At 48.4% G+C, this 13,779-nt stretch overlaps 1 protein-coding gene across 4 annotated transcripts in view; it reads right to left on the bottom strand.

The window, feature by feature from the left end:
* Positions 1-4,252: 4,252 nt before the first annotated feature.
* HSF1 (heat shock transcription factor 1) overlaps positions 4,253-13,779 on the bottom strand; it is a 58,041-nt gene continuing 48,514 nt past the window's right edge. For 3 of the 4 annotated variants that reach the window (XM_042465574.1, XM_042465570.1, XM_042465573.1), the window contains 5 exons: positions 13,638-13,724; positions 12,266-12,371; positions 12,078-12,143; positions 7,417-7,486; positions 4,253-5,243 (listed from right to left, as the gene is read on the bottom strand). In XM_042465574.1, coding sequence (XP_042321508.1) covers positions 5,038-5,243; positions 7,417-7,486; positions 12,078-12,143; positions 12,266-12,371; positions 13,638-13,724 — 535 coding nt within the window. In that variant the 3' untranslated portion in view covers positions 4,253-5,037. The remainder of the gene's footprint in view (positions 5,244-7,416; positions 7,487-12,077; positions 12,144-12,265; positions 12,372-13,637; positions 13,725-13,779) is intronic. The other variant, XM_042465572.1, reaches the window with a different exon arrangement.

The raw sequence follows: 13,779 nt of genomic DNA, 5'->3' as shown, positions 1-13,779 counted from the left end.
GTCAGAGAGCTATGGTGCCATAACAAACTACAAATCCCAGGATTCCATAGCATTTGAAACAGTGTCAAACTGCATTATTATGCAGATGCAGCTCTAGACAGATGTAAGACATGTATCTGAGGTAGTAGGCTCAAGTCTACAAAAGCTCATGCTACCAACTTCTTTCTTTCAGTTAGCCTCAAAGTTAGTTTCAGTCTTTGCAGGCTGATTTTCCAGATTAACATGGCTCCATCTTTGAAGTCTAGAAAAGGAGGGTTTAGGATTGGGGTCTGGAGAACCAGGTGGCAATTTCTGGGCTCAATCCCAATCCCAAATCAGTCCTGTTTGGCCAGAAGAGTGGTTGGAGATGTAGTGCAATCCACAGGATGGTCCCAGGAATTTGGTGGCATCCCAAAAATACAGGACAGTGTTGGCGACCCCTTGATACTCTTCTGTCCAGTCAACCTGAGGTCAAGAACTCCTTCCCAGCCTCTCTGCAAATCTCCTTGGAGCCATCTGGGTCAGGGCCAATGGTTGGCACAGGCAAGATGGGGAGCCAGCCTTGTGAATTCCCAGTCCCTACATTTGAGACGCTGGGGGCAATGATTCTCAAAGAGGTGGGATGTTTCTTAGCCATGCTATATAGCAAAAGGAGAGGTGCGTGTATGTTTAGAGGGAGCACCGTAGAGGGGGGTCTATGGCTCCCTTGGAGGACAGAGCTGCACCAATGCCTTGCCCAGCTTTGGGGTTTTCTCCTAGATATGTGGTGTTGGGTGGGTCTGCTTTTTCTTTCGCTATCTCTTGCTGCGCCATGCCTGCTTTTGCAGCAAGATGGCACACATGTGTCTCCTTGTTCAATAAAGACAAGCAAACAGCACCTCCGGGTCTCAACTTCTTACAATCCTAACATTGGAAGGGACCACCAAGGGGCATCCAAACCAACCCCCTTCTGCCATGCAAAACTCAAGCCCTCCCTTTGACCACTGGCCATCCAGCTTCCATTTCAAAACCTCCAAAGGAGGTTTCACTTCTGTGAAAGTGATTTCCAACTATCGGAAACCAAATAGCTTGGAGAACAGGGCTGGGACCAGACTGTAAGCTGGTCGCAGATGCCAGTTTCTGCTGACAAGAAGTTTGCAACTCTTTGGGGGAACCCGCAGTCAAGCTAAATTTCAAACCAGAAGCGTGCTTTGTGTAAACTTGGGTCTGCAAAGGGTCTGTGGTTAAGTTGTCGGGGCTGACATTGAAAGATTACATGGAAAAAACTAGTTGCAAAGGGACAAAAGTCAAAAGGGCATTGCTAGGAAGGTAATTATTTCCCCAATAAATCAGAAACACGATGGCATGGGAGATTCTGACTTTGGCACTTTCTGGTATTTCACTATTATTGGTTATAAACATCTGCAGTAGGTGGTGGGAAAACCCTGGGCTTGCCTTCCAGTTGCCATGTTAGAAACGACTTGAAGGCACCCAGCAACGACACAGAGTTCCTGAGATATTCACAATCCCAAGAGCCAACTATCAGGAGGCTGGTTCTTTGGACTCCATGGCCCAAGCCCTTGCCATTGCCACCTCCTGTCCTTGAGCCTCTTGTTTCTAGTTTCTCCATCCCCTGCTCTCCTGGGGCTCCAATGCCACCATCTTTGGAGGGTTCAAATGCTACTCCTCCACTGATGCATCCCCATCTTGCAAAGAATGGCAAAGGCAGCCAATCAGTCACCCCATTAGGAAGTCCAGAAGACCTAAAAAGCACAGAGAAACATGGGAAATGGAACAGAATCAGAACTAAATGGCAATTCCAGCTGCCTAGGTGCAGGGAGGCTTTTGGGAAGCCATGGCAAGAAGACTGGCCTCCCGGCTGCCCCAAGTCTGACCGGCTTCCCCTTGCCAGAGAGGCCAAGCAACGCCGGCAAAAAACAAAAAAGCCAATTTTTCTTTTTCCTTTTCTGGAACATGGCCACATAGCCCAAAAACCCCACAAAAAATACCAATTTTTCTTCTCTGGGAAACAGCTGCTCATTTGTCATCCGCAGCATCCCACCCCTGCAGCCACGGCTGGCTAGACCGGGAGGGTTGGGGTTCGGTGGGTTTCCCCTGCGGGACCCTTCCTCCCTCCTCTCCTCTTCCTTCTCCAAGACAGGCCACAGTTCACTGGCACTGAGCTGCAAACTCAGCGCTCTTGCTCTCCTCTCCGTCACGCCAGGCCCAGCCGCGCTCGGCCCGGCCCCACTGGTCTCTGGGTTGGCCACCAGTCGGGGGGGCGCTGCCCTCTGACACAACCAAGGGAGACCACAACATTCCCCACACTTGCATGGGCACCTGCCAACTTCTAGCATTGCAGGAACTTGAAAGATCAGTCAAGCGTTTAGAAATATTGTTTTGATGTCCATGGAAAAGTGCAAAAGCTAAAGCAACCAAGGGAATGCGAACATTGCCAATAGTTCCAGGCATAATAATTTTCAACGTCTTACTCTCTGCAGTGCTAGAAATTTGGAGAGTGAAGGGAAAATTTCCTCTGGGTGAGGGCAGAATTAGCGGAATGGGAAGGGGCAAGGCTGCCATTTGCCCCCTCTGTAGCTATATCCAGTGTGGTCTCCATGGGGCACTGCCATGGAAGCTCAGGTGGCACCTAGGGAAACAATGGAAAGCATTGAGCGTGAGCCTGGGATGTTCTTCCAGCTTCCTTCTTACTCTTGGCCTTATTTTGAAAGGCAGACCTCTTAGATTACCTGGGGGAGTACCAGGCTCTGGGGTGATGGGGCCACCTTTGCCACAACGATTTCTGTCCCTCTGCTGAGCCACTGAGCCTCGCAAGCTCCTTCTTGCAGCCATCTTGCACCCGCAGGAAAGTGACTGGGAAAAGACATGGGCAAGTGTGCGCACACGTATTTTGCAGTGTCAACAGGGTAGGCAAGTGATGCCATCACTCCAGCCCATCTCAAGGGCAATGCCAAATGCCCAAGATGGACATGGGGCCGAGGGGCTCAGCATCATCGTTTATACCATGCCTTCAGCCATGGCCCTGATGCAGAGAGAAGCATGTGGCCCTGGCTGGCCATTAACACAACAAGGCAGAGGGCAAACCGCACAGCAAGGTGACCCTTGAAAGCAGGGCTGGCAGACTATTGAAGGCTTAGAAAACATGGAAGGAGATCCTCTGCTGCCCCCAACACCACCAAAAACTGGGGCTTTGGTGCTTCCAAATGCCATCCAACACCCCTTGGAAGCTTGGGATGAATTCTGCCACATTTGGGCCCTTTCAGGCCATTTTAGATGGAGGCCTTTTTCCCCAATAGGAAGTAACCCAGAAATCAATTTCCAGTTCCTGTTTAAAAAAAAAGGCCTCTCAAAGCCTCTCAGGGGCCATAAATCATGAAATCATAGAGTTGGAAGAGACCCCAGGAGCCACTGAGTTCAACCCATTGCTGTGCAGGAACTCTCAATCAAAGCACTTCCAATAAATGACCATCCAGCTTCTGTTTAAAAGCCTCCAAAGAAGGAGACTCCACCACTTTCCAAAGCAACATATTCCACCGTCAAACAGCTCTTACTTTCAGGAAGGCCTTCCTAATGTTGAGGTGGAATCTCTTTTCCTCTAGTTTGAACCCATTGCTTCTTGTCCTAGTTTCTGGAGCTGCGGAAAACAAGCCTGTTCTCTTTTTGATACAACATCCCTTCAAATATTTGAACAAATATTTAAACAAATAGCCCAGCAGGGTCCCAAATGCACCTTCCCCAGACCAAAAAAGTAGAAAAATAAACCAATAGGTCTGGGAGGCCACCAAAATGGCCCTGGATCCAGACTGTTCCACCTCAAAGAGGGAAGCAGGCAGAAGGACACAGGGCATCCCTTGGAGACCCTGACCCAGAGGTGCCTGGTCCCCCATTATTCAGTCCAGTACCTTCAACTCAGTCCAGGGAACCTTCTGAAGGCTGTAGAATAGCACCTATTTGGCTGTTCTGGCCATTTTTGGAGCATGGAAGTAGAATTGCTGTTGTTGTCTAACTGTTGACTTGAACAGACAACCAGAATCCTCAACAGGGACTGGCTTGGCCCATCCAGAAACTTCTGCCCCGAAGGAGTGGGGCCACTCTTTCAAGGGAGGGTCTTTCGGTTCTCCCCCTCGGCAGCCCCCGGCCAGAAGGAATATTCCCAGGTCACGGACTGGGACTGGCTTCCCAGGATGGTCAGCTTGCCCGCTTTGAAAGAACAAACCACAAGAATAAACTTGCCAATACACAACACAGCCTACAAAGGTGGGAGACCACTTGATATAGATATAGATAATATATTTGGGGTATGTATATAGAGATATTTATATAGCAGGGAAGGTTGAGAGGGGAAGGAGGGGGGGACTTCTCTCGTGTAAAAATCCAAAATACAATTTCTTCTAGTAACAATCAAAGTGTAAATGTACAAATTCCTTACTGCTAAGCCAAGGAAAACAGACCGGAGCAGGGGGTATGTGGATGGCCAGGGGCGGTGGGAGAGAAACTTCTCACAACTGTATCACCCCCCCCCCCCAAAAAAAACCTGGTAAAATGACTTTAGAGGCAACCAAGGGACCCAGCCCTTGAGCCCCAGAGGGAGGGGGCGGCTTTTTTTTGCCTTTTAAAACCAACAAGTCCATCCTGGCAGAAGGCAGGGAAGGGGCATTCTCCACCGGCTCCTCTTCTAAAGTGACCCCTACCATGCCACTTCCACTGCAACCTCAGGGGCAAGGCCAGAGCTGATCGTGAATGTCACAGGCCACAGGCGCTTGGAAGCCAATGTCCACACCACTTCTGCCATGCCAGCCTGGCACCCCTTGTTCACATCTGTGCTGTGCTTGCCCTGGAGTGGCCGCCATTCATCCCTGGCAGAGGGCAGGGGGTGAACCCCTTGTTAAAGTGCGCACGCGCACACACACACACACACACACACACCAACCCTTGCGACCTCCAAGAGCCAAAGAGAGCAGGGAGGTCAACACAAAGTTGGCGTGAAAGCAAGGAGGCAGCTGGCAGAGCCCCTTGTCCAGTTCATTCCTTCCACCACGCTGGCCCAGACTTGGCCTCTTAGGAAACAGCAGGATCTGGGGGCTTGGGGGTCTCTGTTCCGGAGAGGAGGGAGATGGTGGGGTCCTCTAAGTACTCGTCTCCCTCCGTGAAGCCAGGCGTTTCCCCCAACTCAAAGAAAATGGGCATGTCGGTGCTGCCCACGTCCATGGAGCTTGAGTCCACCAGGAAGAGGGGCTGGGCTGTGTAGTGCACCAACTGCTTGCCTGGGAAGGAAGGAAGGAAGGAAGGAGGGGGAAAGAGACAGAATGAACACCAGGAAGAATGGAGGGGGGTACATCTGTGCTATGGGGTCAGCCTAGCGGGTGACTCCAAGGGAGCCCTCAACCTCACACAAGTGCTGAAGGCATCACAGAGACTGACGGTACCCCAAGGTCCACCTAGTCCAACCACCTAGCAGATCAGTCTCCAGCTGAAGGGGTCTTTGCCACTTCACAAAGCAGTCCGTTACACTGCTGAACATCTCTAACTGACAAGAAATTCCTCCTAATACTTAGTTTGAATCTCCTTTTCTAATATTTGAATCCATTGAGTCGTGTCCTAATCTCTGAGCAGCAGAAAACAAGATCAATCCCAATGGAGACATATTGGATTGCAAAAGAGGGTTCCCTGTTGAGATGCAAATGGACTTTAAATTTCTTGGACTTTGAAAATCTTCCTATTGCCAGAAGGAAGAGGAGCCTGCCTGCAAAAGATATACTCCCCAGCATACTATCTTTACTAAGGACTGAAACAACATGGAGGCAGCATCTGACTAACGTCTCCAATTATTTTGTTGTTGTTTTTTCTCTCCTGTTTGGTTTGCAACATCTTGCCTGAAGATGAAGCCCATGGAGCTTTGAATGCTTGCGACAAGTATATTGTGCATTTTGGTTGGTCAATAAAGTTATCACTGATAGATTTTTGTTTGGATTTGTTAAATGGCCAACACAGCCACCCCTGTATGTTTTCTCAATCCCATCTTCTATGTGATATCTTTTCTGATATTTAAAGATGGCTATCATTAACTCTTGGGGAGCCAGTGTGGTGTAGTGATTTGCACACTGGATTACAGCTCTGGAGACCAGGGTTTGAGTCCCTGCTTGGCCATGAAAACCCACTGGGTGCCCTTGGGCAAATCACACACTCTCAGACTCAGAGGAAGGCAGAGGCAAACCCCTTCTGAACCAATCTAGCCAAGAAAACCCTGTGATAAGTTCTTAGCATCACCATAAGTTGGAAACAATGTCTTTCCATGCTAAAATTCCTCAGCTTCTTCAGCCTTTCATCAGGCAGCCTTTGGTTTCCAGACCTATGACTATCTTTGTCACACTGGTCTGGGGGCACATTCTAGCCTGTCAATATATTTCTTCAACTGGGGGAATCCAGAACTGGATATAGGGCTATTTCTGGCAAGAACTGACCCAAGAAGAAGAGAGGCCACTACAGTGTCCTGGCATGACAAGCTCACATCTTAATTTGCATGGAGTCCCTCAACAGACCACTATCTGGTACACAAAAAACCTTCTGACGCAGAAAGAATAGGAGCTGGGGACCCCCTTGCCCTCCAAAAGCTCCCACAGAATGACCCACTGTATGCCTCCAGCCCACAAAGGACAGCATGTCCTGCCCCAGCTGGAATTGTTGGGTTGCGTATACAAAGAGAAAGGAATTATGTGGTGAAGAAGGAGGGATGTAATTCTTCACTAATTTTGTTCTCAAAGAAAACAACAAGCAAGTTAAGCATTTTAATTCCTGCAGCAAAGAAGTCATCAGAAAATGTGCAGTTGTATTTAAAAACTGCACAAACTTATAGTTTGGGACTGTTATTGTTATGTGCCATCAAGGTGTTTCTGAGTTATGGTGCCCCTAAAGCGATTATTTGGCAAGATTTGTTGAGAGTGAGGTTGCCTTTGCCTTCCTCTGAGGCTGAGAGAGTGTGACCTGCCCAAGGTCTGCCAGGAGGTTTCCAGAGCTGTGAAGGGATTCAAACCCTGGTCTCCAGAGTCCTAGTCCAATGCTCAAACCATCACACCACATTTTCCGTGCCCAAAATAGCATTTTCTGCAGAGACAATAATATTTCTGCACAAAATATGATTTCTCTGTACAGAAAACACTATTTCCTCAGCACAAAATGCTGTTTTCTCTGCTAAAAAAGAAAGAAAAGGCCCTGGTATGAATGCTGCACACAATACATCCTAAAGTGTGAAGATTCTAATCATTCCAGTATTGTTCTCATCAGGGTTTCCTGATTCTCGAGAAACATTGTTTTGACCATTTCCCAAGTATTTCTAAATATTGCATCCCTATTAAGAGCCAGTGTGTGTGACATGCAAGGGCAGCGTTGAGGGCAACCATTGCCACCCTGGCAGCAGAAGCAAAGAGCCCTCATGCCTACCTGTGTCTGCTGAAGAGTCCTCTGTCTCTGTCGGCTTCTGCTGCTCCTGGGAGGAGATAAGGTCTTGAATCTGTGAAGCAAGAAAGTGCAATTTGTTTAGCCAAAGCCAGCAAGGAGATCCAGAGGGTGAGATCAAGCCCAAGGACTAGCTTTGCGAGGCTGGAAGTCAGAGTCAAGACTATGAGCACCTTCCGTGGGGCAAGTGTTACACATCTTGCTTTCAATGCCTAGATTACTCTTTTGTCAGCACAAATATTATAGGCAGGAGAATGTCTGGGTGGGATGCAGTGGCAAAGGTATTTGGCCACCCACCTGAGTGGGTATATGGCAACCAAATACCTCCCCTTCATCTGGGCCAGCACCTGCAATGCTGTTGTGCATCCCCTATTCCTTTCAATAGGGCTTGCACAAAAGATTTTCCTGCTGGATCAGGCCCCATGGACTGCATCACCTTGTCCCCTGTGCTTTCCTCAGAACTGACTCACCTTCCAACCCAGTGCCTGGCTGTGTGTGGTGTGTTAAAGGTCTGTGGAGGACCTAAAGATGGCAGTGCATGCACTGGTAAACTCACGGCTGGATTTCTGCAAGGCACTCTACACTGGGCTACCTTTATACCAAGTTCAGAAACCAACCGTTTCCGAATATGGCAGCCAGACTGATTATGGGTACATCCAGGAGCAATCATATTACACCAATCTTAAAATCACTCAACTGGTTGCCAATTACTTTCTTGTTTTTACCTTTAAAGCCCTACAAGGTTTGAGTCCAGGTTATCTGTGGGATTGCCTTCTGCCATACAATCTGCTCTATATGCTCAAGTCCTCTGGGAAATGGTCTCTCCAATTGTCCAGGAACAAACTGGCAATGGTTTCCCAGAGGACCTTTTTTGTCTGCTGCCCCCAGACTGTGGAATGACCTGCTGGAAGAGATAAGACACCTGAATATGCTGATGGCATTTAGAATCATAGAGTTGTAGAGTTGGAAGAGACCGCAAGGGCCCTGATCCAGTCCAACCTCATTCTGCCATGCAGGAACTCTCAATGAAAGCATCCCTGACAGATGGCCATCCAGCCTCTACTTAAAGACCTCCAAGGAAGGAGACTCTATCACCCTCCGAGGAAGAAGTGTGTTCCACTGTCGAACAGCCCTTACTGTCAGGAAGTTCCTCCTAATGTTGAGCTGGAATCTTTTTTCCTGGTGCTTGCATCCATTGCTCTGGGTCCTAGTCTCTGGAGCAGCAGAAAACAAGCTTGCTCCCTCATTTAAAACAGGACTGAAGACACATATCTTCTGGCAAGCCTACCCAGTCAATTTTAAATCACGATTTTCAATTAGTATATTTTAAAGAATGTTTTTATATGAAATCATTTAAAGGTTAAATCACAATATATATTAACTGCTGGTTGTATGTGTTCTCTCTTTAAATTGTTTTTTGTATCTTAATGTGTTGTACTCCGCCTTGAGCTTTGCAGTGAGGTGGGAAAGAAATCAAAATTACTACTACTACTACTACTACTACTAGACTGGGAAACAGTGGCTCTCAGTCTGGGCTGGATTTTCTGGGATACAAAACCATTTCTTTGTGTGTATACTGAGGTGGGGGGTAGAGGGAGGGAGGAAGGGAGCTCTGTTGTCCAGGCTTTTGAGGCGATGAAGGCGACTCCTGCCGGCATCATCACCTCCATCGCCTGAGACAAACGACTTTAGAGAGGCTGAGAAGCCCAAGGCTGTTTTGAGAAAGGAGCACTCAGCACCTCATTAGCTGCGTGTGAGTGATATGGCTGCTGCTTCTGCAAAGGAAAAAGCCCTGACCGAACAGAACGGCGGGGCTGCGGGGGAGGCTGAGCATTTCCTTCCGACCCTCCAATATGGGGTTGAGGGTCTGCTGAGGAACATGGTGGGAAGGGGGCTGTGTCTGTCTGCCCACCCACTCTTCTGGAGGTTTGCAAGATCTAACTCCCAGTGACACCATTGCACCTTTTTGGGAAAGAAGTTGACTACTTCAAATAAGAGATGCCATGCAGATAAAGCTGGGCGTAGGATGTCTAGTTCTTTATGGCTAAAGGTATTATAGAGTATTAATTATGTATCAGAGAAATATCTGTCATTAGTAAGCACACATATTCCTTTAAATTATTTTCTTGTGATGGAAAATTTAGCTGAGGGTTAAAGTGGTTGGATCCCGTGTGCTTTTACTGCTGCAAAAGTATTTATATATCCAAGACTGGAAAGATAAAGATCCACCATCTCTTGTGAAGTTGGTCAGAAGTTCTTAACTGCCTTATCTTCTCTTGAATGTGTACTTTGTGTACCTCAAAGTAGACCTGCATTTGATCACCTTAATGCACAGTCTGTCCTTCACATTTGCAGCTTTGCCTTTTGCAGATTTGATTACTTGCATGTTTTATTCATATGTTCTCTGTAGGAATCTCTAGGTCCTCCAGGGCAACTCTGCCAGAGGTTGACCATAGAGTTGTGTTGGATGACCTTGAAGTTCCTAAAGAAAACCCTTCTCTAATAATAATAATAATACTTTTTATTTCTATCTCCCGCCTCTCTCAGTGGATCGAAGCAGAATCACAACAGAGTTAAAATTACAATTACAGCATTAAAACCACAGTTAAAATAAAAGCATAAAAAGATAAAAACATAGATAAAAGCCTAAAAGCCTAAAAACATTAACAACTATCAATCACAGGGGCAGCTGGTCTCGTTCCATACTAGTGGTCTTCATAGTAGGTCAGGAGGATAAGCGCGGCGGAAGAGCTCTGTCTTTACCGCCTTCTTGAAGGTTTCTAGGGATGTAACAAGGCGGGTCTCCTCTGGGAGTCCATTCCAAAGCCTAGGGGCGGCTATGCTGAATGCCTTTAGGGAAGTGGAGACATGCTTGGATGATGGTATTTCCAGCAAGTTCTTCCCACTTGTTCTAAGTGTGCGGGGCAGATTGTATAGGGAGGTGCGATCCCATAAGTAACCCGGACCCAAGCCATGTAGGGTTTTAAAGGTAATAACCAACACCTTGTATTGTGCCTGGAAGCTAAATGGGAGCCAGTGTAGATCTTTCAAGATAGGTGTTATATGGTCAAGTCTCGAAGAACTAGTGACCAACCTGGCTGCCGCATTTTGCACTAACTGAAGCTTCCGAACTTGATACAAGGGTAGCCCCATGTAGAGCGCATTACAGAAGTTGAGACGAGAGATTACCAGAGCATGTACTACAGCTTCCAGGTCCTTTCGGTTGAGGTAGGGTCGCAGTTGGCGTATCAGCCGAAGTTGGTACCAAGCACTTCTGGCCCTCGCATCCACTTGAGATGACAAACGTAGAGACGGATCCAGAAGTACTCCCAGACTGCGAACTTCATCCTTCAGGGGAAGTGTGACCCTGTCTAAGAGGGGAGGAGAAATTTCCTTCCCCGGACCTAAGGAGCCTATGGCAAGTACCTCTGTTTTCCCTGGATTCAGCTTGAGTTTGTTTTTCCTCATCCAGCCCATTACTGACTCAAGGCAGGGATTCAGAGGGGAGAAGTCAGCTTTAGTTACTGTAGCAGTCGGGGACATAGAGAAGCATATTTGGGTGTTACCAGTGTATTGATAACCCCGCGCCCCATGTCTCCGGATGATCTCTCCCAGTGGTTTCATGTGAATGTTAAATAGCATGGGGGATAGAATGGCGCCTTGAGGGACGCCAGATGTCAGCTCTTTCCTAGAAGAGCAACTGTCCCCCAGCCTCACCATCTGGAACCTGCCTGAGAGGTAGGATCGGATCCACTGGAGCACAGTGCCTCCTATGCCCAGCTCCCTCAGGCGCTCCAGAAGGATACCATGGTCGATGGTATCGAAAGCCACTGAGATGTTCAAGAGCACTAACAGGGTCACACTTCCCCTGTCTGTGCCCAGACGAAGGTCATCGATTAAGGCGACCATGGCTGTCTCCACTCCATATCCTGCCCTGAAGCCAGTTTGAAATGGGTCCAGATAACTGGTTTCATCCAAGACAGCCTGGAGTCGGAAGGCAACTGCTCTCTTGATCACTTTGCCCAAGAATAGTAAAAGGGAGACCGGTCTGTAATTGTTTCTCTCTAGGGGATCTAGGGAGGGCTTTTTTAAAAGTGGGTTAACCACTGCCAATTTTAGCTGTGATGGAAATTTGCCCTCCCTAAAGGATGCATTGATTATTGATTGTAATAATGTAGTCATAGCATCCCCTCCCTGGACAGTCAACCACGATGGGCAAGGATTGAGGGCACATGTCGCCCTCCTTACACTTCCAAGGAGCTTGCCACTTCATTGGTACTTACAAACTCAAGGTGATCCAGTCTAACATGGCCCATGGAGTCTCTGGTCACCTCTCTACATCTAGGCATATGTAGGTCCTCCAGCATGATTCTATGATTAACATCTGGTAGATGTTGACCATAGAGTTGCCCTGGAGGACGTGGAGATTCCTAGAGAAGTGTTTTCTTAGCCAAAAAGAATAGTGTTTTCTTTATTTGTGGTTTCCCCACATTCACAGGGGTCTTTTACCCCCAACCCCAGCAAATGGGGAGGGACCACTGTATATGCTTAGCCCAGGCACTAGTCTGCATTTTTCTTCTTTCTCTCTTTTTCCTTTCCTTTCATTCTAATAATACTGTCTTTGTTTTTTAAAAGAGTCAACTCACACTGGCCAAGCTGCTGTCCAGATCTGGCAAGTTCATATCCGTCATCGTCACCGAAGGACTGAACAGCTGTTGACAGGGAGGAAAGGATGCACAGGTTAGGAGTGAGGCACAGCCGCCTGGAAGCCGACACCCTTCATGCCAGAACTCCCACAACGGGAAGAAGGAAGAGGAGGAGGAAGGGAGCTTACGTCCAGCAAGGCGCTTGTGTCCACGCTGAAGCCATGGGTGGTGAGCATGGCCTGAAGGTTATCCAGGCTGGAATCGATGGTGTCAAGGTGCTCATTCAACTCATTCCTGGGGAAACAAGACAGATGAAGCCATGTGAGCCCAGGGTGGTTCTTTTAGTCCCCCTGCAAGCAACAGCACTATCTTGCCCCCATGCCCAATGAAGAGATTGGCTTGGACTCTGAAGGGGGCAGTCCAGGGCAGATTTGACACTTCAGGTAAGACCCCCCCCCGCCATCCCACCCTGGATGTGCAGTTTCTGAACAGTCAAGTAACTGGTCTATTTATCTTTTGGAACGAAGAGTCCCACATGCATAAACACACCTTCTGCACTCCTGAGGCCTGTGTATGCTCCCCCCTTCAGTAAACAGGTAGAAACAGACAGAGAAGAGGCTCCCTTAATGCTGATGCAGGCATACCATGCCTCTAGCTGGGCTTCACCCAACCATTTTGGGATGGGATGGGAAGGGCTTCTCAGCCCTAAGCTTTAGAGGGAACCCAGGAACTCCTAGACAAAGCTCATGTGCTCCCCACCAATGGACAAATCCACAGATTCTTCAGAGCTTCTTGAACTGAGAGAGCACTTTCTTCAGTGAGCATTGCAGTAATGCTGGTGCTTAGCCAGAGGTTCCCTGCATCTGTCACACTGAGATGAGGAGGAGGAGGAAGAGGAGGAGGGACTGAAGCAAGCCTTCCATGGATCTTGCAACTCGGAAGCCCCATGGTGTGCCTTATGAATGCATTGTACATGGCATGCCTCATGGATGCCTCCTCTCGAGCCAGGATGCTGGCCCCAGGAGCCCAGCATGGTCTATCTAGAACAGTAGGAGTGATTCTCCAAGATCTCCCCCAAGACAGCAATTCTGTGACTCTATCCCCAGGGCCTTGGAGGTGAGGACAGGACCTAGGGGGACTTCTCCTCCACCATCTACCTCCTGAGGGTGTGTCCCAGGTGCCGAACCCATCTCTTTAATATGAGGAAGACTTCCAAGTAATCTCATATAAGGGTCTGAAAGTGGAGGATGCAGTTGCACATTGTGCCTAACACATAGACTGGCTCCTGTTTTTCAACCCACACCCAGATTCTGATATGTGTTCATTGGGGTCAAAGGCTGAGGTTCTCTGGGCAGTGTCTTATCTTTGGCTTGGCCACTGTCTGTGGTTCCCCAATATTCCCCAAAGGTAACTGACCCCCCTGACAGTGTGGACAAGCCCCGATGAGAGGGTCAACTGGTTTGGCAGAAGAGATGTCTCCCAGCATCTCCTGCCTGGTCACCCCTTTCCCCCTCAGCGTAGAGCAAGGCCTGGGGAGCAGCGAGCGACAGAAGTGCTAACCCTTGCTGTGGTCTGCAGTGCAGTGAGGAAGAGGAAGGGCTGGGGAAAAGGCAGGTGACCTCAGACATCTGCGGAGTACGAGCCAAACTGAAAGATACAAAGAGAAGAGGAACACTCGATTCAGAATACCCAGAGCACCACG

This window comes from Sceloporus undulatus, chromosome 4 (assembly GCF_019175285.1).
Source record: "Sceloporus undulatus isolate JIND9_A2432 ecotype Alabama chromosome 4, SceUnd_v1.1, whole genome shotgun sequence".
Taxonomy (NCBI): domain Eukaryota; kingdom Metazoa; phylum Chordata; class Lepidosauria; order Squamata; family Phrynosomatidae; genus Sceloporus; species Sceloporus undulatus.
This window is presented reverse-complemented; position numbering and strand designations above follow the sequence as displayed.